This window comes from Numida meleagris, chromosome 5 (genome assembly GCF_002078875.1).
Source record: "Numida meleagris isolate 19003 breed g44 Domestic line chromosome 5, NumMel1.0, whole genome shotgun sequence".
Classification (NCBI taxonomy): Eukaryota; Metazoa; Chordata; class Aves; order Galliformes; family Numididae; genus Numida; species Numida meleagris.
The window spans coordinates 17,437,728-17,462,532 of record NC_034413.1 but is presented as its reverse complement, the minus strand read 5'-3'; the positions used below and the strand labels follow the sequence as shown (position 1 = coordinate 17,462,532).

The window sequence follows — 24,805 nt, the reverse complement described above, 5'->3', positions numbered from 1 at the left end:
CTTAAGTTTGAGTTAAACAATCATTCAGAATTTATTCCTTTGGAAAATGCAGATTTTTAGTGAAGCTAGGCTGTGTAATTGATTGCCATGTGTAGATGCATATTTTGTGTAGTGAATTAGAATGTAAAGAGGAATTTAAATTAGTAATGCTCACAAAAATGAGCTTAAAAATTTCAGAAGTCTTGCCAGGCACAGAGCGTAAGCAAATAATATGACTGGTTACAAAGGTCATTGGGAATGACTGATGCTTTTCAGTGTGGTTCCTTCACTTTGTTGGGCTAAGTGTCTTTTGTAGTTAGAATGGGAAGAGGAAAATTCATCCTTGCAGCAAGTTTCAGAACAATGTAAGTGACAGTAACACTTTCAATATGCAATATGTCTTTTAAAAAAATGCAGGGTACAAGGAGTGGTAATGTTTCAAAGATAACTAAATTGATAAACTGCACAGTTGTTTCCCTGGCCTGGCTAGACTGCTGGTAAGTGCTATTGGTGTGTGTAATTTTGGTTTCCTCATTTGTATCGCATATTTCAATATTGCCTTTCTAAACCACATTTGTTAAGGCAATTATTTGTATGGGATCCTGCCAAATTGTACATTACCTCAGAAGAGGCAGGACTTATTTGGATGTTTCTCGCACTGGAACATAGAAAATCTGCTCGATTTGAACAGAGACCAATAGAACAGTCTATTTTGTAATTTTTTTAAATCAAAGTTTAAACTGTGAATTAAGCCAAAATTTTTGGTCATAGAACAGTACTACTTTGCTATGTAAGGGTTAACCCAGTGTATAAAGTTAAGATTGGTAAAATCAACTCGTGTAGATGCTATCTTCGTGTAGAAGAACAGGATTTGGTAAATCTAATCCCTTTTTCAATTGATTTTGGACACCCTTGGATTGCAGCAGTGACTGAAATACTTGGAAACTTCAGAGCGATTTTTTGCTATCACTTTCCAGTGTCCTAAAGAAAAATTGCTTTAAAATGCATGTTGAGTGAATCTTACTCTGTTATTTTCTTCTTTCAACATAAATAGGCTGAGTCTACTCTTACCACAGCACGCTATCAATAGTAATTTCATCTTGTTCATAATCCCTAAGAAGAATTGAGTTTTTCTTTTCTTTTAATGTAGTGTTGATGAATGGCTGGGACTGTCCTCGGCAACCCATTGCAGTATGAAGTGAGCTATGTTTAAAGTGATTATTTCACTAAGGTCAGCGCTCTGGATGCTGGAACCTATAGTTCACTTCTGGCATCGTCTTCATAGTGGTGTTGCTTTCTTTTTTATTCCAGCTCATCACATTGTAGGCAAATTTAAAAGACAAGCGAATCAGATTCTCAGTAACCAAGTTGTCACAACAGTGGTCAAGTCTTAACATCTCTTTTTATTTGCTGAAATATAAAATGATTTCAGAGATAGCTGTACACTGCCACAAACAGCAAACAAATAGGTAGAGTGCAACTGGTTTTGTATTTTCTATTGCTAGCTAGTATGTTATCTAATACACTGTAAAATTATTATTCTTGAAATATTAAGCTTTATTTTAGTATATGATGTCAAAATCTTTTCATGACAACAGGCTTTACTAAAGTGCATGCAATGTTCCACTTCTAGGGCTGTTCCAATCCACTGGAGTTGGTAGGGATTGAATTACAGTGAGCTGTGTTTGATTTCACAGCAGGTGAGGTTAAAAGCTGGGCAGTAAGAACATTAATTCCCTCCTTCTATGGCCAGAGCTGTGGCAGGCTTCAAGAACAAAAAGGCTCCTCTCCTTTTGCAGAAGTAGGTTCCTCAGGGTTTTTAAATAGATGGAAACGTAGGGGGGGAAGATTAATACTGTTACTGTGTGCTGTACCTCTGCTCTGTGATGTCTTTTGCTTTGTGATGTCTTTGGTTGAAGCTAGACCATGGGGTCAGAACTGGGATTTGTCTGTGTTAGTGTGTGTGTGGGGGGGGAAGCTGGACTGCCAGAGCATCAGCTGAACAACCTTAGAGCAGCCTGACTGAGCAGGCCACCTCTGCTTCAGCTAACCTGAAGAGACACGGCACTTTTCCCTGTGTAGGCACCATGCAGCTTGGGTTTTTGGTTTAGAAGAATCTTACTATACTGTATGTGTAGTCGTATCTTTCTGGGTGAGAATTCTCGCTAGATACCAAGATAATGTCGGGATAAAACTGGTAATCCACCCTGCCCCACGTGCACACAGAAACATGCACGTGTGTATTTAGGAGGATGTAGTGAGCTGTAAATGAGATGGTTGTGGCAACAGCACCCTCTGCTGCTTCAGTGTACAAGCAGAATGACATTGACGTGGGTTTGTTTTATGGAAAATTGCTTCTCTGAACATAAAGGCTATTCAGTTAGAAAGCAACAACTCAGCACCCTGACTGACAGTTCTACAAATATAATGCTTCAGCATTAATACATGTGGCATTAATCTCAACATTGCATAAAGATGATGGTTAAAGAGCTAGCACAGGTACATAGTTCCTACCCATCCAGGAATCCGGTATCTGCTGTTGACAGCAGCTTGTTCACACTGTTACATCTGATTCGCCTGTCAAGTTGTTGGTTCATCTGTCCGGATGTGGTTTGAGGATTGGAGCTGAAAGAGCTGTCTGCATAGGATTAGAAAGAGGGTTTTAATGGAAGTTTGTGATGAGACTCTACTGCCTCCCTGAATTTTCAATTCATTTAATTTATCTTTAGTTACGGGCACTGGATCGATGTGATTCCTTCAGTTGATCTCTTTTACTCCCTAACGCAGATCTCTCTGCTTCATGGATGTGTTATAAATCAGATAATATTGTTTCCACTTTTGCCGTTGAAATTTTAAGCAAGGTTTTCTTGATCTACCTCACACAAACCATCTACGTTTCTAAGTAAGCAAAGCTAACCCTTGCTATTGGAACTACACTGAATGTGAAATAGAAAAATACACTTCCTTTAGAAAAATGAACCTATTGGCCAATGTTGGGACAGTATCAGTAGGTATGTTTCCTATAGATTTCACGTAAGATGTTCATGTGTAATATATAGCTTGTGTACAATAATGTACATCTAGAATATTGTGTTAGCTGTAAATTGGTGATTTTATTATTGTAGTCTGGTTTTGTAGGTAAAAATAGCTTACTAGTAATGTCAGCTCATCCTTTACATTTTACAAAAGGAATAATTCTTGGTAAGCTTTGCATACAGATGAATTACTTTTGTAGGCCCAATATTTAGTCTATTTTTGAGAGTTCTTTAACTTTTATTACTAAAGTTGAGAAAGAAAAAAACACCTTAATGATTGTGATCATTCCTTCTGCCCCTTTTAAAGTATACTCTTAACTTTGTTTTGTCCCAGGAAATACTAAGGGGAAGGTACAGCGTTAAAAATACTGGGAGAACTATTATTTTTTTTCCCCGCATTTGATACCTTTCCTGTTTTTCCTTGATTCCCTCCAAATAAGCTGTTGGTGGGGCATTACTGAGAGCATTGTGGTTTTTTCAGTCATTCATGCCATAGGTCATTACATGTGCACCACTGGAATGTATACATTGTTATCTAGTATGTTAATTGGTTATAACGATATTTTAAATAAAAAAGGAAAAAAAAAAAGCCCGACCACTATGCATTTAGTGTTTCTTCATTGCTGGAATGACACAGCATGGACTTGACAGTAAGACTGCAGCTGGAGTTGTATTAGTGCTGGCCTTTCCTGAGAAATGCTTTAAATGCTATTTATGTTCTGTGTCTGACCTCATCTGTGGGCAAAAATGCTGTGTTTCTTCCATTCTCACTTCTTTGCTACCAACTGCAGCCTGCCTGCCCTGCTGGTAATGAAGCTGCTGAGCCCCTCTGTGGTAGAAAGAATCACAGAATCAAAAAGGTAAGCTGCGGGCCTTCCAGTGTGTGAGGGCACAGGGCTCGGGCCTTTAGCAAGAAAATCCTCAAAACTGATTGCCAGAGAAGCCTTAAGATACCTGATTTTTGAAGGGCTCTTTCTGGAGAGCTAGTTTGGGTGACAGGACCACTTCCTGCGCTGGGATCACTACCAGGGCTAAATCCTGGCATACTGTATTTATTTCATTACCTTGATTTCCAGCAGGCTCTGAGAGTTGCTTTAAATGAATCATAGAATCATAGAATCATAGAATGGCTTGGGTTGAAAAGGACCTCAAAGATCATCGAGTCTCAACCCCCCTGCCAAGTGCAGGGTTGCCAACCACTAGACCAGGCTGCCCAGAGCCACGTCCAGTCTGGCCTTGAATGCCTCCAGAAGACGAAGACTCGGGATGCCCTCAAGTTGTGTTTGGCTGCATGCTGCTACGTTGTCTCTGCGTACTGTTTTTGAGGGGAAGGTGCAGTGGCCGTGGGCAGTACAGTGCAGCCCACTTCCTTCCTCCAGAGCAGCCCTTCAGGAGGCGTTCTCCTAGGAAAGCGGTGAGGCTCAGAGATGCTCTTTTTTATTTGCCGATGTTAGCATAAAGTGAGGCTGGTTCTAAGTAAAACAGGAATATGGAGCAAGGCCTGCGTCAGTCCTAGCTCTGTCAGGGACGTGGCTGCATTCATTTCATTTTGTATCATCTTGGGCAGTAGTTCTGTCTCATAAACCGAGAGCTGAAACTCTCCCTAGTGCTGCTGCTTTGTATAGACCTATTTGGCAAATGTAGATCGTTCAGTAAGTTAGCATTACTGATTTTCCTTTTCATACTAGAAATGCCATGGAGACCTACAGATTTTTTTTATTATTCTGGACTATTTGGCTTTGGATTTTTTTTTTTCAAGTCTATGCTTGTTGGGTTTCTTTCCCGAATGTTTTTTTTTTACTTTTTTTTTTTTTTTTTTTTTTTTTTTTTTTTTTTCCTGCATAATGTTCCAGGCTAGGAAGCTACCCAATTCTGTGTTTTATGAGGATGAGCAAACCTGTAAACTGTTGTTAAGGCTGCAATTTAAATGGTGGTTGTGGGAGGGGCTGGAAGAAGCTAAAGGTCTGTACAATAAGGAGCACTCTTAGATCTGTGAGAGAGGCAGATGAAGTGGTGGGAAAAGAGCACAGAAACAGCAGCTGCTGGCAATAAAGAGACTATTATCCTCCTCAGATAAGGTCATGGTGATCTGTGGGGTGATGTCCAACAGCACGAGTGTATCCTCATTTCTTGCAAAATTGCTCATGAGAGGCAATGAACATTACGTGTCTCTTACCATGCTTTACAGTTTGCTTCCTGCCAAGGTACATTTTAGCAAGAACTGGGTAGACTGCAACTTCTTGCAGCCTGCTTACTGCAGTGGATCATCTTCAAAATGACCTGACATCTATTACTTAAAAAGAAGAGGAATAGATGCTTCTGGAGCACAACGGTTAACTGGAGGCTAGTTCCATTAATTGCTGTGAGTGGATACAGTTTGCTCTGTGAAACTGACAAGAATTAATTTTATTCTGGCTGCTAGATCATGTAGAGTGCAACACAGCTAATAGCTGTTCCTGTCTTGGAGTTGAAGACTTGGGATGGGTGGACCTTTTCCTCACTTTGGCTACAGATATCAACCGTCTACTATTCTAAGTACTCAAAGAATACTGAGAAATGACTCATTTGATTTCTCTGAGAGCTAGCAAGAAGTATTGTTTGGTTCTTGCTTCACATATTTGTTGTTAGGCTCCCAGTCAGCATGGCTCAGTTAGTATTGCAGTGTGCTGGAACTAAATAGCATAGTCTGCATTTGAAACATACAGGAGGTAAGGCAGTATGGATTGTTTAAGGGACGCAGACTGTCAGGATGCTGGATATAATGAAAAGTACTCGTGTTAGGATAAGAATATAAGAAGGTACAAAAACAGCCTGATTTCTGCTACTTTGGATTGAATGCCTCAGGTAGTCCAGGCTGTCACTTTTTACCAGCCTGGTATTTTAATTGCAGAGAGTTATTTACAGCCTAGCTCAGGCTATACTCTGACACCGAGGTTTATTTTTGAGGACTGGCATTAGACTTCATACTGTCTAAACCCACTGTGATGTTCCAGCTGAGATTCATAGTTACAACAGGAGTTGCTCCTCACACTTTTAATTGTTTTAAACAGGCCATTGTCTTCCTTGCAGGCTCAGCTGTGACCCTCCTGTAAGCTGATGATGTGCTGCGTCCAGTAGTAATACCCTGGAAGGATGTGATCTGCAGTGGTGCTTGTCAGTAATACAAGGAGGGGGGGGGTTAAGGCTGATGCTGCTGCCTGCAGGTGGCAGGCTGCTCCTGCTGAACAGTCAGGGTTGTGCCACACTGCTTCTCCACGGGGGTAGTAAAGAATCCAGTGCAGCTGGACATTCATGGAAACTGTTCTGAAATACCCAAACTGCTTAGTTATATTTCACTACTTTGCTTGCCTTGCTGTAACCAGGAAATATTAGGCTAATATGTTTCTTTTTGCTCACTTTAAATGGTTTACATTTCTGTGGCAAGGAGAAGCACTAGAGTGAGGCAGAAACAAATTAACTTCTGTTCATCCATCTGTGAGATAAGGAGAACATCAGCAGTGAAAGAAGGTGTGCAGTCTGCTGCTACTGCGAAAAGTCCATTCCAAGGTTATTACCAAGCAATGAGTTATTCTTTTTGGGCAAGATAAAAAAGGTCATTTTCTAAAAATAGTTAAATGAAGCGAGCACCTTCACTGCAGTCTATACCAGTTCTTAGGCAGTTCGTGTGGTCGCAGCACTTTTCTGTTAAAACCGTTCTCCTTTGAGACTCTCAAGCTGCCTCAGCTGTCAAAGATTTCTGCCAAAAGAGAGCAAGCAGTAGGGTGAGCGCAAGGGCTGGCAAGCCAGCTCAAGATGGATCTGGTGAAACAGTGTTCTGGGTGCAGGCTATGTATGACTCGGGGCACTCCAAATGTTACGCAGAACTTCTCCAGTAAGTCCCTTGAAGGGAAGTGAGCCCTGACAGGTAATTACTGGATTTACAACTTCATTCTAATAGCGTATGTTCTTTCTGTAGAAGTAGTGAACTTAGGTTACTGGATTGTTTGCAGTTCTCCTTCTGTTCTCTCATATCCCCATAAACTTCTTCACAACAAAAAAAAATCAATTGCTGTTGTCCTGTGAAGGCTAAAGATAGATCCCACCCTTCCCCTTCTCCAGCACTAACTGCATTGATTTCTCTTACAATAGTTTTGCTATTCAAGTTAAAATACCCACAGCAGTTGGATGTGTTTTGATTATAAGAATTTTTCCTTCCTTAACTTGATGTGTGATCATTACGTACCAACTCATATGAGATTTCTTTTTTCTTGCAGCTAATGCTGCTCTATTTTTGGCTCAATGTAAAAATAAGATACCTAGGGCAAAATGTGCATATTTAAAGCTCCAGTGAGTTTCTGTGACCAGTCTGGTTGTTAAACACATACACTTTAATAGGTCATATTTTTGTGAGGCAGTGGAACTGTTTGGTATCTAAGGGATAACTTAGTGAAACTGTCAAAATTTCCAGTATTTGCAGCTGTTCGGTCGACATTGTTTTCAAAGCCTCTTGATAAAATAATGCCACTTTCAGGAATGAGAAATCTGAACAAACATTATGTAGAGAATAGGGAGGAAAAAACCTCATATTAAATCCATATGCTAAGCCCCACTGAATGTGGTGACATTCTAGGACTGCGGTCCTCCCAGGTCTCACCCATCTTCCATGCCTTTCCCTTGTCCTTGAACCAGCAAAAGGAGTGTGTGGGGAATCCAAAGGTGGAACAAGCACAGCGATGGAGACCGGAACATTTTGACCTGCGGATCACAAGTGTGCCCACTCCTTCTTGGCAATCTGAAATCTAAACATTCAAGCATTATGTTTAGCAGTCTTTTCCCAGATGGCCCAAATGCTATAGAACATGAAAAAACAACAGAGCACGTGTCACTGAGAGCACAATCACTGTAGAATTACTCATGATACATGAGTATAACGCAACAAAATGTGCATTTGCACTGGTTTTGCCAGAAATAGAATCTTCTGTGATGTACGTCAGGTTGTTCTATTTGGGGACTTTAGCACTTTGACTCCCACCAGTTAAACATCCTAATGTTGAAAAAAACTCTTCCATTTCCTTCTGCAGGAGGTGATTCCTCTTCTCTGCATCTTCCCGAGCACGTTCAGAATTCCTCAGTTTAATCTCCAGCATTGTGTATTTCTTTCGTTCTTGGTCCAGTTCTTCTTCTAGCCTAACCACTTGCTTCCTCAGGTCTGCACTTGCTTCTTCAATTCTTAAAACCAAATGGGAGAGAGAGGAAAGAGAAAAAAAGAAAAGAGCTTTTTAAGTAGGTAGCATGATGAATACTGCTATGATACCTACGATAAGTACAAGTTGTTCAACTTAGAGCTAAAATACCTTAATTCTAAGAGGAAGCTTTAAATGAAAGCACCAATTGCCATTTTATAGTCAGTTAATATTGAGTCTAAGGACAGGGACTCCTTGAAAGCTGGATCCCACTCTATTTGTATCTTGAGAAAATACGCTTAAGCAAGTCAAGTCTTCCAAAGCAATGCTTTTTTGGGAACAGACTGAATGTCTGAGGAGATACAACTCAATGCACCAGTTAGTTGAGTTCAGATGTATAATTTCCAAAATAAACAGTTAACCTGTTTTTATCCTGCTCATGTGTTTCCCTGTAAGGTATCCAGTACAGAGGAACACCCTTGAAGGTCAATTAGGTTCATGTTTTTGGATTTGAAATAAAGCGCAGTAGGGACATCACTTCCTGTCCTCCCACTCATGTTTCCTAATTGCAAGACAGAGTAGTGGTGTTAATGCAGAAGAAATACATCCAGACAGGACTCAGACAGTGATTTTTAAGAACGGGCTCTTCCTGGGAAAGGTGTCACTCTCTACTTCAAAGAGAAAATAGAAGAATCATAGGCTCAACGAACATTCTAATACCCAGCTGTGAAAGTGAGGTGCCTGGCTTCCCTTTGAAACTGGGAGTGGGATATTTTTACACGGGGTTGTGACACTCAAAAAGGATAAGTGCAGCCTCCACAACAACATCTAAAAAAAGAACTGGACCTTTATGACTTTCTCAGAAGAACACGAATTACATTTTGTGACCACCAAGAAGCAATTTTGAGACAATGCAATGCATCCCCATAAACTGTTCCTTCACATGCAGCCAAGAACAACATTATTATCATTGTCACTACCTCCACAACAAATTACAAAGTCACATCCATGAGCACTGATCATGAAGTGCAGCAGACCAACAGCTGCACTTAGGGATGAACAGAAACGTGGAATATCTGGAAAAAATTGCCAATCTTGGCAGACATTTATCACACAGCTAGCTGTGTTTTGTAATGCAGGAGGACTCTGCTGAAGCTAAAATGCAGGCCCCCACACCTCTTACTACATTTCTGTTACATCCTACAGATCTGTGCTACCAGTTCCATTTTCCTTCTGTGAAGCTTTAGGAGACAGCTAGAGCAGCCTAAACATGCTGCCCGTGTTCTGAATACAAAGGTTCACAGTATTACAGACATTTTACATACACAATGATAGTCCTCTTTAGGACATTTCCAGTTTCTTAAGAATCCCAGGTGGTAAACATGAATTACTGAAACTCAACAGAGAATGCCTGATAATTATACTAACCTTGAGGGAGAAATGCTCTGGAACAGACTGGTTACAGGAAGGCCATAAAACTTGCCTCTCTCTGACTAAGAGGGAGAAAATGGGCAGTTGATAATGATAAATAACAGCTTTTCCATCAGCAAGTGTTCCTTACCTCTGCCCCAGGCAGGTACCGACTTTGCTTTCCCTCCACGTACGTGTGCCAACAAAAAGCTCATATGCCTTCATTAAAACATGCCCTGCTACACAGACTGAGTTCTACAAACCACACAAGCACACGTACAACTGGAAAGGAATTATTACTTTTGGGGACTAAACTATCTTCAGTAAAATAAAGCCAGTGAGGCAGCCCCAAACATTCCTGCTAAGCTGCCACACTCCTTCACTGTAGTTAGCTCCTGTCTTTCCAGGGGAGCAGACTTTCATGCGTAGTCAAAAGGAAATTAAATTGCTGCAGCTGCAGTAAAAACACTGCAAAATTTTTGAGAGCTGAAAAACTTGGCTTGAAATTCTTAACAGCAAGATCCTTAGGGCTGTAATCTCAAACAGCTGGAATCATCCTGTTTAATACAAAAAGGCAGTGATTGCATCTTGCCTAGTTTTATGAAAATACCACCCGTTCGTTAGGCATTTTCCTCTTGGCTACTTTGCCCTGGGAGACCTGGCCAATTTGTAGTCCTCCCCTCCAGTTACACTAACTGCTCTTTGTCCCTTTCCAGCTGAAGGGGAAAGACAGGTGTTTGTTACAGCTGAAACAGCTGAGAATGCAGCAGGAATGACAAACAGGTCCCTCCCAGGGGTCCCAACGGCTGAAGGCCACTGGAAAAGTTTTCTTGATACGGAAAGCCATCTCTTCCCACAGGCAGCAGGTAGAATGGGCAGGTACACACTTAATTTTGCAGCCTGATCTCATTTCTGTTTGTTACTCTGTATCCCTGCAACAAGGCTTGCCAGGGCAGTCCTGCAGATTAAATGCAACGAACATACTCTCATTTCCCTACCAGCTTTGGAGAGGCTGGCAAGCCACCGCCACAGCAAACCATAAAATACAGCATGAAGGTTACAAGTAAGATTCATACCTTAACAGCTGGCCCACTGGTCGAGATCGCAGAGTTCAGACCAGAGCTTTCCAAAACAGCTTTTGATAAATAACAAGAAAAACGATGTAGCAGCAAACAGCTTAAAGCTGTGCGGTCATGTGTGCTTTTCGTACCGTGCGTAACAGACTGGTTGGATACTGAGACATGTAAATGGAACCAGAGTTCCAATAGTTTAGAGAGTATAACACTAACTAAACACACAGAAACAAAAGAGCTGAGAAGAAAGAAATTTGTAAGAAAGGTGCCTACAGCCCTTCTCCAATGCAAAGCACCATTAGTGGTGCCCAGGCCAATGACAATTCTTCTGTATTATGACATGGTGTGCAATTTTGCACATGCCTTTATATTAAAACGTATCTAATTCCTTTGAATAACCATATTTATTTCGTGTGCGTATTTTCCCAAATACTTGTCTGAAAATCATTCCGTTGAGCACTTAAATTCATAAAAACGAATACACCAACTCACACAAACGAATAAATAGGACTCTTCCTAATTACTGGGAGTACTTTCTACTTCCTACAGGCCCTGCCTTCACACACACCTCTCCTGAAGACCTGAAAAACATCAGAGTGGGCAAAGAATGGCCAAGTTCAGCTCTGCTGCCCAAGCAGCATTTTGCTGCTGCTTTGAGTCAGTACCATGCTGCATGAGCAAAGGACTGCTTTGAGCGTCTAGAAATGCTGCTTTGATTTCTGAAGTTCAGCACAAAATGGTTACTGAAAAAGTTATAACTGAGATGCAATCTCAACAACAACAACAAAACCAGCAGAGAATAGTCAAAGCCATTTTTCTAAAGAAAGTTTCCCTTGGGAAAAGCAGCATAAAACCTTGAATTTCAAATTGACTTGACACAGCTCTCAGCACCTGCACAGACCGCCCTAGGTTCCTTTCCCTCCCCACAAGGCAGATGCTTGCCTCGCTGTTTCTCCCAGAACGCTGACAAAGAGCAGACTCTGGTAATAACTTGTGCTGTTCCCATTTCCATTGAAAACCAACTGAGCAATACTGCAATTTCCTGTGTAATGGAAATCCCATTTTTGATCTTCTCTTCTGTCAAAGAGAAAAGTTGGACTCACAGAGCAGTGAGGAAAGACCAGATCCAAATTTACAATCTTCCAAAACTACCGGTCCGAGAACCAAATAGCTTGGGAGCCCCCACCCATGTTCAAACAGAGGTGATGATCACAGAAGACTTCCTTGTCTCCACCCTGCATGTGACATTACCTTTTGATACTGGTCTCGTACTCAGTCCTCTGTTTGCTCAGTTCTGTCTTAAGCTCTACCACCAAGCTCTGTAAGGCCCTAGAGCATCTGACAGAGTCTCTGGAAGCTGGAGCTAGGTTGCTCTGCTCACTGCTGCTGCTGCAGGCTTCTAACCTGTCGATGCTGTTCTCCAGATCTGCAGTCTTGACCTCACTCTGAGACAGTGAACCCTGAGTCATCCACTCGGTTTGGAGAGAGCTTAAAGGCGAGGAGTCACTGGCCCGACAGGCTGGGCAGCTGCTGACCGAGTCCACCACGGAGATCTCACACGACGATGTAGACCACGTGGTGCTGCCCATACTGTGTGTGCTGAGGGAGAGGCTGGACGAAGGGACGTTGTCATAAGTAGAGAGTCTTTGAGAAGAACAAGAGTCTTTAACTCGTTCCCCAGAGGCTGTCCGGCGGTGGCCTCGGAGAGAGTACAGTCCATTCATCAGCCAGTTTCCACTGGAGGAGAGGTTGGGGATATCAAGGGATGAGCTGCCCAGCTTTGGGCTCACAGACCGTGCTCCCTGCTGGCGGAAGGAGTATTTCCATGGAGGCAGTGTCTGCACTCTTTTGCTGGGGCTGGTGGCAGGCTGAGTCAACTTGCTGCTGCGCTCCGGAGGGGTGTTTTTCAACACAGGTCCAGTGGTGGCCTCCAGTGCCACAGCATTGCCAGAAGGCAGATCAGCAGGGCTGGGAACATTGCTTTCTGACCTGCTGTCCTCCCCATCCTCCTCAGAAATCCACTCCACAGTGTTGCGTGGACGCACGGGTCTGATTTCCAGCTGGCTCCCTGGCACATCTGCCTGAGGAACAGCAAAGATTCGCCCCTGTTCACTTATCAGCACCGTCATCAGGTGCTGAACTAGTGAGGTGCCTGTGGGAGAAAACAAAGGCAAGAATTCCATGAGATGTGGAAGGCCTGATGCTCCCTGTCTGTGGGGTGCCATGTGAGCTCCTTGTGGGGCAGGTGTGTGGGCACCGTGCCCCGCAGTGCATCAGTACAAACCTCTATGGGCCTTTCTATACAGGACTGCGAGAGACAGGAATTGCTCCCACTGCTGGAGATGAGGAATAGGAATGGCGCAGACGTCTGTCCGCCTGCTGAATGCAGCTGACTAGCATAGCATAATGATAGCATAATGATTAATAAATTGGACTGCTTAAGGACACCTTTGAGGATGACAGAGGAGGAGGACACCTGGAAAACAGGGCATGTCTGTACCACACCATGGTACATGGGGCTCATCAACTTCAGCATGCACAACTCTACAGGACAGCACAGCTCTGTGCAGGGATGCATGCTGGATCCTGAGTACACCAATGTGTCAGCTAGCATGGAGCATCTTTCTGTCCAGCTTCCAAACCTAGCAGGCTTCCACCGGCTTGAGTATATCTACACTGCACCAAAATTCACGGTCTTTGCAGGCCCAGAGCTAGCGTTTACAAAGCACCAGAAGCTTCAGCCTAGGCCTTCTGCTGAACTCTATAGAGAAACTTGCCAAGAGTATGAATGACATCTGCATGACAGATGCAGCTGCACACAAGGGGTAAGAGATGCTTCTTGTACCATCAATCTATTCGTAGAATCCTCTTACAATTCTAGTAAAACATTCAGCAGTTTGAAATGAAACAGTACTCATTAGGAAACACACGGAAATACAGTCCAAGGTGGATATGAGATTTCAAATATCTGCTGCAGAGTGCCAGATAAATGCAGCTTCCCGGATACAAAGTGAAAGCAACAAGGAAAACAGGTTCTGACTGACAGGTTTTCTTCATTAAGAAGGACACAAAGGAAAACATTACATTTTAAGGTAGAACACAATGTAGGTCACAGCCTAAAGCAACCAAGTGTTACGTACTTTAAGATAAGGCAGCAAAACAAAAACCACGTGTTGCAGGAACATAGGTACCAGTAAACCATGTAAAGTGGAATATAAGATGCCATAGAGGCTACTCTACTGGAACAAAGTTTCCCAAAAGAACCACAAATGCAGCTACCTCACTGTAGACAGCAGCTAGCAGATTCACAAGGTGACCAACTTGATTAGAAGAGGAGCTTCTCACAACATTCAAACGAAGTAGAAAGTATACAGCAAGTGCAGGAAGTGTACTAACAACTATGTAAGTCCACAGAATGAGTTGTTACCGCTTTTCAGTAGTGCAGACCATTACAGACTTACCACTTACCAAACCTAATACAAAGTATTTGCTACAAAAGAGAAAAGCCTTAAGAAGACCAAATATGTAATTAATTCTAGGTTTACTTACCATCTGAAATAGAGAATAAGACTAATATCCAGGGTTCTACAATAAGGACTTGAATATAACAGGAGACTTGGCCTGACAGCAAGAGGTACACTAACCTCAGCTACAACTCGTACTTAATGTCTGTGGGTGCGGGGAGTTGAGCTATCCCCACCTTTACCCTGCTGAATAACCCAGCATCTGTTTCTGCATGTGCTGACTCATACAGAGATGGACAATTTTCATATTTTTATATATGCTTCAGGAGAAAGGAGCATTCACGCCTGCAACCAAGTCTGAAGTGTCTGGTGCACTGAGGTTCATTGTTTTACTGTTTCATCTTTTCTCAGTCCCATTTGGGCTTTTTTTTCTTATTTCCTAAAGCAGAGGCCCAGTTTCGAGGAGTGCAGAAGTAACTACAGAGTGTAAGAGTTTTTTTCAGTCACAGATCTATTTTTTTCATTCTTTTAAAACTAAAACAGTATATGTCATTCCATCATTCCGCTTCCTCTTTCTCTGGAGTTCACCTTTTCCTGCAGTCTAGCACAAACAGGATACAATGAACAAGCAAATGCAGCAAAGCCTGAATATAATAGACTGGATTTCTACCTTATCCCAACCCTCGCAGATAAAAGCTGTCATCTCAAAAGAACACACTTAACAGCAATGTACCCAGAGCAGCTCCATAATTAGTTAGGGCCTAGTAACGTTACTTCTGCTACAGGTTTGGTTTTCTTTTTTTTCCCTTTACAACTCAGGAAATATATATATGCAAATATGACTGGAGTGTGTTTTTTTTTTTAAACACATTGTACAAACATCCAAAATTAATAGTGATTTTTGACTTATTACTCTGATTCTGTGAAGTTCTGACCCACTCACAGTCTGCTTGCAAGATAACACGTCTAAGACACCTAGGTATAACCTCTGTAGCACAGTAAGAACTGCAGTACCTCTTTCATTGTGGTTTGGATTCCATTGCTGGAAGCTGCCTAAATGCACCCAAAAGCATTAGTGCTAAACAGCAGTAGTTTGGTACTTGAATATGGTTCTTCTGAAGAACATTTGACCTTTCATTTTAACAGTAGGTTCAGAAAGTTTTTCACACAACAGCATCTGACAGGGCAGAAGCATCTCCGTGTTGTGGAGAAGAGAGACTCCCAGACCAGTGGCAAGTGGGTAACAGTGGCCAAACTGGTACTCACAGGCACTGATGAAAGGAATTGTTTGACTTGTTGCTGACTGTGCAGTCAGTGATATGTCCAGTGCTTTTCATCATATTCCCGCAGCTCCAAAAATAGAGATGCTGTGTTATCTCACAAGAGGAGTACCTACCTTCCATCATGGTCACTGGATCTTCCATTTTGGGTCGTAAGATATTTGGTCCAAATACTGTTGCTAGGTTCTGAACACTCATCTTGTTAACGCTGGAGTGAGCCTGAACTTCATCAAGGAACCTTGAAGAGCCCCCCCAGAAAAATCATAGAAGGAGAGAAATAAGTCAGTCACTTCTCAGATTGTAGGCATGCTGGGCAGAAACAGTCCTGCCCTGTGTTTATATAGCCTGGGATCTAAAATGCTCCTACAGACTAACTGCAGCTCAGATACTCAAACTCAATCCCCAGATCCCCTGTGTGAACAGGAGAGGAGAGGATATCTTCTGCCAAAGGTAATTCTGGATACGCAAATAAAGATCTTCCGGGAAATTTCCATTTACACAGAGTGGTTTCTGCCAGTTTTCACTTACAGATAGAAGTAAAAAAAGACATTTCACTGATCTTCTCATCCTAGAACTAAGCAGCCCGTGGGAAGAGCTTTATTTCTTGAATCTGACAAAACACAGATAAAGAGCTTCTTGTGAATGCATCAGCTGGGCAGACATCAACACATGAAAAAGACTTTATGTGAGCCAAAGATAGCACATGAAGAAATGCAGACAGACTGGCTAACTGTATGCATATGCTGGCAATCAACAGAATGTTTCTAGAAGTTAAATGTTTTGCAATTTGGAACAGCCTCCCAGTAGGAGCTATAGTAGGCCGTAAGAAACACCAAAATAGCTTGTAATTAGCCTCCTTATGAAAAGGACAATCTGACATGAAAACCCACAGGAGCAAGAAACAGGTCTCAGTGACCTCAGAGTTGAACAGTCTCACTCTGCCTGTACTTTGTTTTTAATGAACTGCTGTTCACTTTTGGGTGATTTTAGGGGTTTTAGCAGTCAAAATGTTTCCTCATCACGCTGTACTACTCAGCTGGCAAACTTCTGAATGCCTCCTATTGTTTATAAAGCTTTCAGTGTGCTGAGACCCAAGAACTGTTTTCTTCCCAACGTCAGAACAGAAATCTACTTTACTTTCTTCAGTTCTTCACTTAGAAACATGCATGATTATATTTCCCTCCATATTCTCCTTTTATGTTTTGCAGCGCTCAGATACCAAACTATAGAAGTACACAGCGAGGCACAATACATTTTTCAAAGCATTCAAAAGTACATTTCAAAAATGCTGTCCACCCTTGGGAAGGGCTTGTCATCTCTTGAGTAAGGCATGGGCTTCATGTCAGTCAGCATTTGCCTGCTGCAGATGTGCAAAGGACTTTACCATGGAGATCACAATACAAGATAAAGTGAATTACACTGTATTTAGGCGAACAGTCCATTCCAGCGCCCAGACCATTTCATCCCAATTTGAACTGGCATGATCAGCAGAGAGACAAAGGGAGAAAAGGCTGCGGAGTCCCTGGTACTTCAAGCCACTCCTGACCCCACTTCCAAATCAGAGCTGAGGCCAGGCCGGCCATTATAATTCTGTCTGCTGTTCAGCTTGTGTTATAAATCCTCCAACTGTGCAGTGTCTGGAACTACTACCTTTCTTTATTGGTCTTTAAGTGTTTCTGAAACAAACAGTACAACACAGCAGCATCATTGACGCCTGCTGCCAAGGCTGTGAGTGACAGCAATTTGCTCGGCTGCACATCCACCTCCACATATTTTATAGGAGCAGTAAGTTATGTGTAAGTGGTGTTTGAATATTCAAACTTTCAGAGCAAATTGTTTCTATATAAGATTGAATCTCATAAAATGTAGTGACTTTTCCAAGCGTTAATTAATTTCACTTACTTGCATATGTACTTCAGGAGGTTGTAGTTGGCTTGGGGCAAATTCTTCACCTGTTTAACCAGTTCCTGGGTACCCTGAGGGACAAGAAAAACAAGAAAGGAGAACTATTAATACAAATGATGCAAAGCATACGTGACTCTCTTTCAGTGCTGTAAAATCCTCTTTCCGGAGTCAAACCTGTGAATCAACAGATGATAGCACAAGAAGGTTTTGTAGTAAGTAAGTATCATCCTTCGCTGTTCCTTGCCTCTCAGGTAGAATCACTGGTCACAGTAAGAGAGAGCCACTTCACACTGTGTATTTACACTAGATAGAGTGAGAAGAGAGCTCTCTGTAGGAGTGCTGTTGGCACAGCAAGCAGAGGTGCCCACCTAGAGATGCATCATTACTGGGATCTTTCCCCAGTCCAAAAAAAAGAAGAAAAAAGCATTTTTTCTAAATTTCTAAAAGACAAAAAAAGAAAATAACCCCCCAAAATAGCTGGGCTGTCCATCTCCAACAAAAGGAAAACCACCAAGTCAGCATGCTTATTCCTCAAACACCAAGAAAACCTTTTGTCCAAGAAAAAAAGTCTGCAGAATTCCTGAAGCCAGACCACAGACTGGAATACTGAAACCCCCAAACCCAGAACTTGATTCAGTTTTCCAAATCAGTGCAAATCCTCTTGTCAACTGTAATGGTTTAACGTAAAAACCTTTATCCAGGGAAGCCTGCTGGTCTTCAGTCAGCTCATGGGTACTGATGTAAGTGGACCAGCAAATACACCTTTCCAGTGCCCTGCCTATTCCAAACTTTGAGGCATCGAGCGTACCACAAACACGGTGCAGTAACACTGAACTGAGCAGAGGAGAACTTTTCTTTAAGAAGCTGACAACATTCCAGTTCAGATATCTCCTTTTTAATTACTTCCATTTGCAGTCATTCTGAGCCATGACATACTTCCTCATAAACTTTCTGTCTTTATATTAAAATGTAAGATGAGAGATCTGCCTGACAAATGACTGAAAACCCTGAAGCTACTTAAATCATCTCATGAAAATCTCTGACTCAGAAGGCTATTGTCCTGCCACAGTCCCACCATTATTTACTCATTCCTTCAATGCTGTGGTTACCCTGGAGGTTTGCTCATTTTTTGAGACAACCAAGCCTGTGTGAAGATAAATAACCAAACACATTTGTGAAGAATGATAGCTGTTAACTAATGAGGGAGGACTGCTAGAGGAGTTTCAGAAATAGCTGGTTCCAAGCCAGAGAACTGCATGTGGACATTCATTTCCAACTTTCCTCCATTTTGTAATGAATGTCAGGGAAGGGATTCTGTTGGGCAGCCTCCTGCAAGATCTTCATGACTCCTCTGCTCCAGAATGTCAGAAAGATCCAGAAAGCAGTCTGTATATTCCTGCCTCCGTTCTTAATGTCCTGAAAGTAAACAATTTTTTCTTCTGAATTTGCCAGTAGACAAAAAAAGAGTCCTCCAACTAATAAAAAACTGAAATTTAAAAAAAGAATTCTTAAAAGTAGTTAAGTCTCTTTTAATTCCTCCAGGTGAAAATCATGCCGGTTAACAGTGACAACAACGGAGACTCTAATAAGAGAGCAGTCTCTTGAAAATCTCAAACCTCTTTCTTGAACTTCTGAAAACAGTTGAATCAAGGAAAGCTGATGCTGGTGTGAAGGTTAAAGTCAGTTTTTTGGGTCATCCAGCTTTTAAGTTAGGTGTTTGAACTAGATACAGTTGAGCTAACAAACCTCTCTTTTGAGTTTTCTCTGTAACCCAATTTATTTCAAATACAGAAATCAGAATGACATTTGGCACTGTGTTTCAAGTGCTCTGAATTAAAATATCGCAGCTTCGCTGGGTGCAAGAGAGGGCTTTGTAACAGAAAATGCAGGCAGCTGGAAGCATGATCTAAAGGTACGAGCCCTATCTGAAAGAAAAAAAGGTTGTACAAATTTATCATCCATGCTCTGTCCCAAGGAAACACAAACATGGGATTACGAGAAGATCTTTTAGATTCATTGTGGCACAAACACTTGTCAGGTTTAAAAAAAGAGCAAGCTTCCTGATTTTTGCCCACCGACCTGACCAACAGATGCCAGAAAGCTGAGCCTAGTGAAACCACAGTACAAGCAACAAGGAAAATGCGAGCTAGAAACTGCTGCAGCGTTACCAGCTAACACAGTACGGGTCATGGCTTATGGCTGCAGCCACACAAGCAATAGAGGCACTGTGCTGTCATTCACCATGATGGTACTCTGCAATAGTAACTCTTAACTCCTTAAAAATGCTGCCTTATTTACCATAGGTACATGCTTTTCCAAGGAGGTGTCCTATAACCAAGGATTTTGCAATGTGTGTAAGAGATTGGCACTAACAGGGCTACTTCTGGTCTAGCTGGGCTGGAAAACTAGCAGCACTTCAGATGTGCACCCAAATTCAGTTCCTTCTAAAATCCCAAAGCCAGTGGCTTAGTCCACTGAGCTGCTGAGGGCATCCTTAGAATACAGGCAGCAGGGAAGGCTAAAATACTGCCACACCAACTCAGACTCAAATGAGTTTTTGAAGATTTGAAGATCCTTCATTCACTCTTAAATCCCTCCTCACAACCAGCTGGGATCAGAATCCAATCTTTTTAATGCTGCGGTGCTGCTGAGATACCTGGAGGCCTCAGCACAGTTCAAGGGCTCTGTAAAGTTTCTGTTTGCATTCCAGCACCAGAGTTTAGTCGGTTTAGTGAATGAAAATGAACAGCAATGAATGAAAAATGGAAGCCTGGGACAATGCTGGGGTATTTTTTGATGCAAATGGAGATTAGGCCAAGGTAAGGTCACAATAGTTCCTATCTATGTTCACAGTGCAGCAGTATGAAGTGCCAACTCTTTTATCTGAATTGCTATTTTGCTCTAAGTAATTCTGTTTTTATTTGGGAGGGGTTACAACTAATGAAAATCATAATTGAGTCTAAATGTCTCATTCAAAACTTCCGTATGAAGAATGAGAACAAAATGAGAACCTTCAAACAGTGGTTTGCATTTTGTTTCAAGGTGTATATACATATACACATTTTCAAAATGAAACATTTGACTTTGAAATTCTCTGAATTTCAATGAAACCACATTTTTCATCAGGGGGACTTTCCATGCGGGAGGCAAGGCAAGCCCTACAGGCAGCTATGACTGTGCTCCGTTCTGCTCCACGTGCTACTGTGCACGTACAGCCTCTCCGCCCTCGGTGCGAGCACTCCACCTTTCCAAAAAAAGTAAACAGCCCTTGTTGAGGTTCCAGAATTTCCTGACCAAATAAATGGTTGTTTACTACTGCGATTTTAACGAGACAACTCTGTGCTATCAGCAGTACTGTATTTTCTAAGTTTTCATTTCAGCTATCTGGTCCTCCTCATCTCCTTTCTAATCCAAAGAGAACAATGCTTTCACTACAACTCATTCCAGCCTGGCCTTGCTCCCACAAAACTAACACAGATGCTGCTTCCCAAACTGCTGCAACCTGTGTAGGCAAAATCAGGCAAACTACAAAACTACATCATTAATAAGCTGAGCAAAGATATACAATTATGTTTGCCCAACTTGGCACTGCCTCTACTCTTGTGCAATAGTGCCTAATGGATTCAAAACTTCCCAGTCTGCACTCTGTATGACCAAAATGAAACCAGCTCCACTGCCTTAGGAATGCTGTTGTTTCTCACAAGATCAGCCTTTCTGCTGTCTGTAACATAGCGCCCCGCAGCAACGACTAAGTTGGCTGTTAATATACAAGCAAGTTTCGGAGCCAGTAGACACATACATGTACATTTTAAGAGACAACACTAGTGCACTGACACACTGATGCGGCTGTGTCCAGGACACAAATGCGCATCAGTGTGTGGTGTTACGTTGAGTCATGCATAGATAGCACAGATAATTGCTTTCTCAGAGCTGGCTAGAGAATGGATCGTGTGCGTACAGATAGTACCAAACTTGCCTTCTGCACGTAAAAAGAAAAAAAACTTACATTGTCAGATATGCTGCACTTGATGCATGTGAACAGGCATCTTCTTATGGGCATCATCAAAGACTGGATCTCCCCAAAGCCACTTCAACTAAAGGTGAACCCCAGGCTCTCAGTAAGGAACAGCTGTTACAGTCCCCACCAGAGACAGAGATGTAAGTATACCCTTGAGGCCACACACAGAAAAGGACAGAACTGTGGCTGTGACTTACAAGCCCTCAGGCCTTCACTTCTTTAGCTGACATAAGTAATAAGGCTTACAACTCTAAACCTCACTTCAGAAGGCAGCACAGTTCCGCCCACATTAGTCCAGATTCAACGTGCCCTTGCAGTCAGCAAAGAGCTCAGACATCGCCACACAGGGAGCAAGAAGGATAGAACAGACCAATCAATCATATTGTAAATTATCCTCCTTGCAAGAGCTGCATCAAAATTTCCATGATTGCTACAGACTTGATGTTTCTCAGAGGAAATCAAACAAAAGAACTGAAGGTTCAGGCAAAGTATTCATAGCTTTACTTCCCCCATTTTGGGATAGTATCATACTGTGTCCTTTTATAGTGTCTATCCTCTAAGAAATTCAAAGACCATCACACCAATCAACATCTCATTCAACAACTTTGGGAGGCAGAATATGCTGTTTCCATATTTGACAATGAAAACACAGAAAAAGGGAGTGACTTCATACAACTTGCTAATGAGTCAACAGCAAGGCAGGGAATGGAACCCAGATCTCATACCTCGCACCTCTTACTGATTATGCTACAGAACACCACTGTTCAGATGAAAGAATCACCAGGCTACAAGACTGACTTCAAAATAGCTCCTGCTTCAAACAGGAGCCTACGACACTTATGCCCAGTTCATAGCTTCAGGAAAATTCAGGGGAAGGTTCCCAGGAACTTCACTGACTTTAAATTAGGACTAAAGAGTGATGAGAAGGAAGCTGTACTGCACTGGGTCTTGGGAACAACCCTCAAGGTAGAAGGAGGCAGATTAGAATGACCACTGACCTCTCCCTCATCTTTTGAGAGTAGCTGTCCACAAGAAAGAAAGTCTTCGTATTTGGCAAAGGGGATGACAGGCTCTGGCAGCTCTCGGAGGTAAAGCTTCAGGAGGGACGCCACAGTGTGAACATCCGTGTTGCTGCAATACAGAAGAAGGAAGGAAATTTAGAAACCCACGCTACCCCAAAGCCTGATGCCTTCAGGCAGGATGGATGAAAGTCCCTCTTAGGGACAAAGTAGGTACACGAAGTGGAATTGTTCTGCCACACGTCTGTATGAGGCATTACAGTCTACCTGGGGAGCACGAAAATCTCCCTTCTGTCAAAATAAGAATGCATCTCAAGCAGCGTGGGCAGTGAAGGGATACTCCTGCTTAAGGTAGGGTGGTGCTGGGGTTCCTCAGTCAGTGTGGTCAGGAAGGTGTGCAGTGCAGAACACAGTGATCACACAGTGCTGACAACAGAGCTCTGCATCCTTACACAATCAGACAATCTCTGATCCTCTAACTGAACACTTCTGCCTAATACTCTTCCATTGCAGGGGCTTCTTTCTCTTCTTCAGTTTTACTTTCAATTTGGGGTTGAGGTACCAGATGCCATGATGAAGATACACCTTTGCATTACCTATCCAACTTTTGGTTTGTGACAGTGCCTCATTCCAAGCTTCCTGCTGTACAGCTCTGTTTATCTTCACAAATGTTGGAAATCTAAACAGTTTGTGTCACTGACTCCCCACTACCCACTACTGCTCTTACAGCCTTTAGAAAATTCTGAGAAAAACACATCAGTAAACAACAGCCTCAAATTCTCACTTCTTTAAAAGCTGAATCTAATCTATTTAGTATGTTTTTAAACAGTAGTTTGAAACATAATGAACTCTACCAAATATTTTGCAGCTGCAAGAGATCAGTGCAAGGACAAAATACATAGGGACTTGCACTTCTATTTTTATTCTATTCTGATAAGAGCATTTGATTCAATTCTCTTGAGGAACCTCAATCCCTGTTATTTTATTGAAGCTTGCCAATAACTTTCAAGCTTAGGAAAGGAGAAAAATACACAGGCATGCATACTGACTGATAGTAGAAACAAAACTTTAAAACTTTGGAAATTTTTTTTGAAAATTGAAAAAATTACCAGAAAGAGCTGCCAGTAGTTTAATAAGTACCAATATTTGACCACTTGCTACTGATTTTGCTATTTCTATTCAATAACTCTATCACATTTGAGAATATCAGAGTTTTACATAGTGGCTTTCTTCAGTTGATTACAAATACTTTACAGATGAGGTCAATAAACCTTAATTCTCTTGGTATGAAGTTTCAGGCATGGATGGTGGATATGATTATCACTCAGCAGCAGAGCCCACATTACAACTTCAGGTCCATGGGTTGGAGTTACTGTTTCACCAGCAAGGCCAAGTGAAATCCAGCCAAAACATCAGCGACGTGGATCTGCGTTAGGAGCAGACTGCTGTAGGAGCTTCCAAACAGCAACACCTCGCCTTTCATTAAATACCTACATATGCATTTAAAACTCAAACTGGAAGCCCAAGCCTTTCAAAAGTAAATATTTTAATTATCAATCATCGTAGATCTATCGTGGGGCTGGTAAGCTCTAGCATTTGGAAGATGAAGCAGTGTTGAGTTTATCACAGACTCAAACTGCACTGTCTGCAACCAGAAATAAGAAAAAAAAGGGTATTCCTTCACTGCATCTGATTTGGGAACAAGAATATGGATTTCACACTTGCAGAAAATATTTGCCACTGCTTAGTTATTCTAGGCCATACACGGACAGTTACACAGAGAGAATTGTGCTTGCTAGGAGGAGAAGTATTTCACTTAGCTAAGGTGGAATTGTTTCTCCCTATCTGTGAGCGCTAATGCAAAGGATCAGAGAGCTGGGCCTGCAAGTTGCAGTTGTCATGGTGGCTTCAAGGGGAAGCGAGGGCAGAAAGGCAACGGGTAGGGGACCCTCAACAGTCACACTGCTCAGGTGCTACCAGGCTTGCCTCCTCTAATTCTGTGCTGAAAATCGAGTTGCTGCATTTCAGATCAGCTACCCAAATTACATGCATCCCTCCACGGAGATCTTCAGTGCCTTTGTTAAAGGTGACATTTCTCACTGATCTATTTCACCATTGCAAATGCCTATGGAAATAAAGGTGCTGGGAGGAGGCTTGCCTTGTCTTTTGACGATGAAGTTAGAATAGATTAGAAGGTAAGACATGAAGGTAAGACTGTTGATCCTAATTAATTCCATCTGTAGATACTTCTATTCCAGAATAAGTGTTTTCCAAAACAACTCTGTTCAATTCCACATGAATTTATACAATTCTAACTGAACCAGAGCATCCAGATGTTTAGTTAAAAAAAAAAAAAAGATTTTAAGAAAAGATGAAGTGAGACAATTTGAGAATTTCAACTATTTTTTTTCATGAAAATATCTTGACACTACTATTTAGAGAGCAAATACAGACTGTGGT

General features: G+C 42.0%; 1 protein-coding gene across 10 annotated transcripts in view; it reads right to left on the bottom strand.

Moving 5' to 3' along the window:
- Nucleotides 7,364-24,805, bottom strand: part of ARHGAP22 (Rho GTPase activating protein 22) — a 149,988-nt gene continuing 132,546 nt past the window's right edge. For all 10 annotated transcript variants that reach the window (XM_021397808.1, XM_021397806.1, XM_021397807.1 and 7 more), the window contains 5 exons: nt 22,325-22,457; nt 17,306-17,379; nt 15,520-15,641; nt 11,911-12,811; nt 7,364-8,222 (listed from right to left, as the gene is read on the bottom strand). In XM_021397808.1, coding sequence (XP_021253483.1) covers nt 7,994-8,222; nt 11,911-12,811; nt 15,520-15,641; nt 17,306-17,379; nt 22,325-22,457 — 1,459 coding nt within the window. In that variant the 3' untranslated portion in view covers nt 7,364-7,993. The remainder of the gene's footprint in view (nt 8,223-11,910; nt 12,812-15,519; nt 15,642-17,305; nt 17,380-22,324; nt 22,458-24,805) is intronic.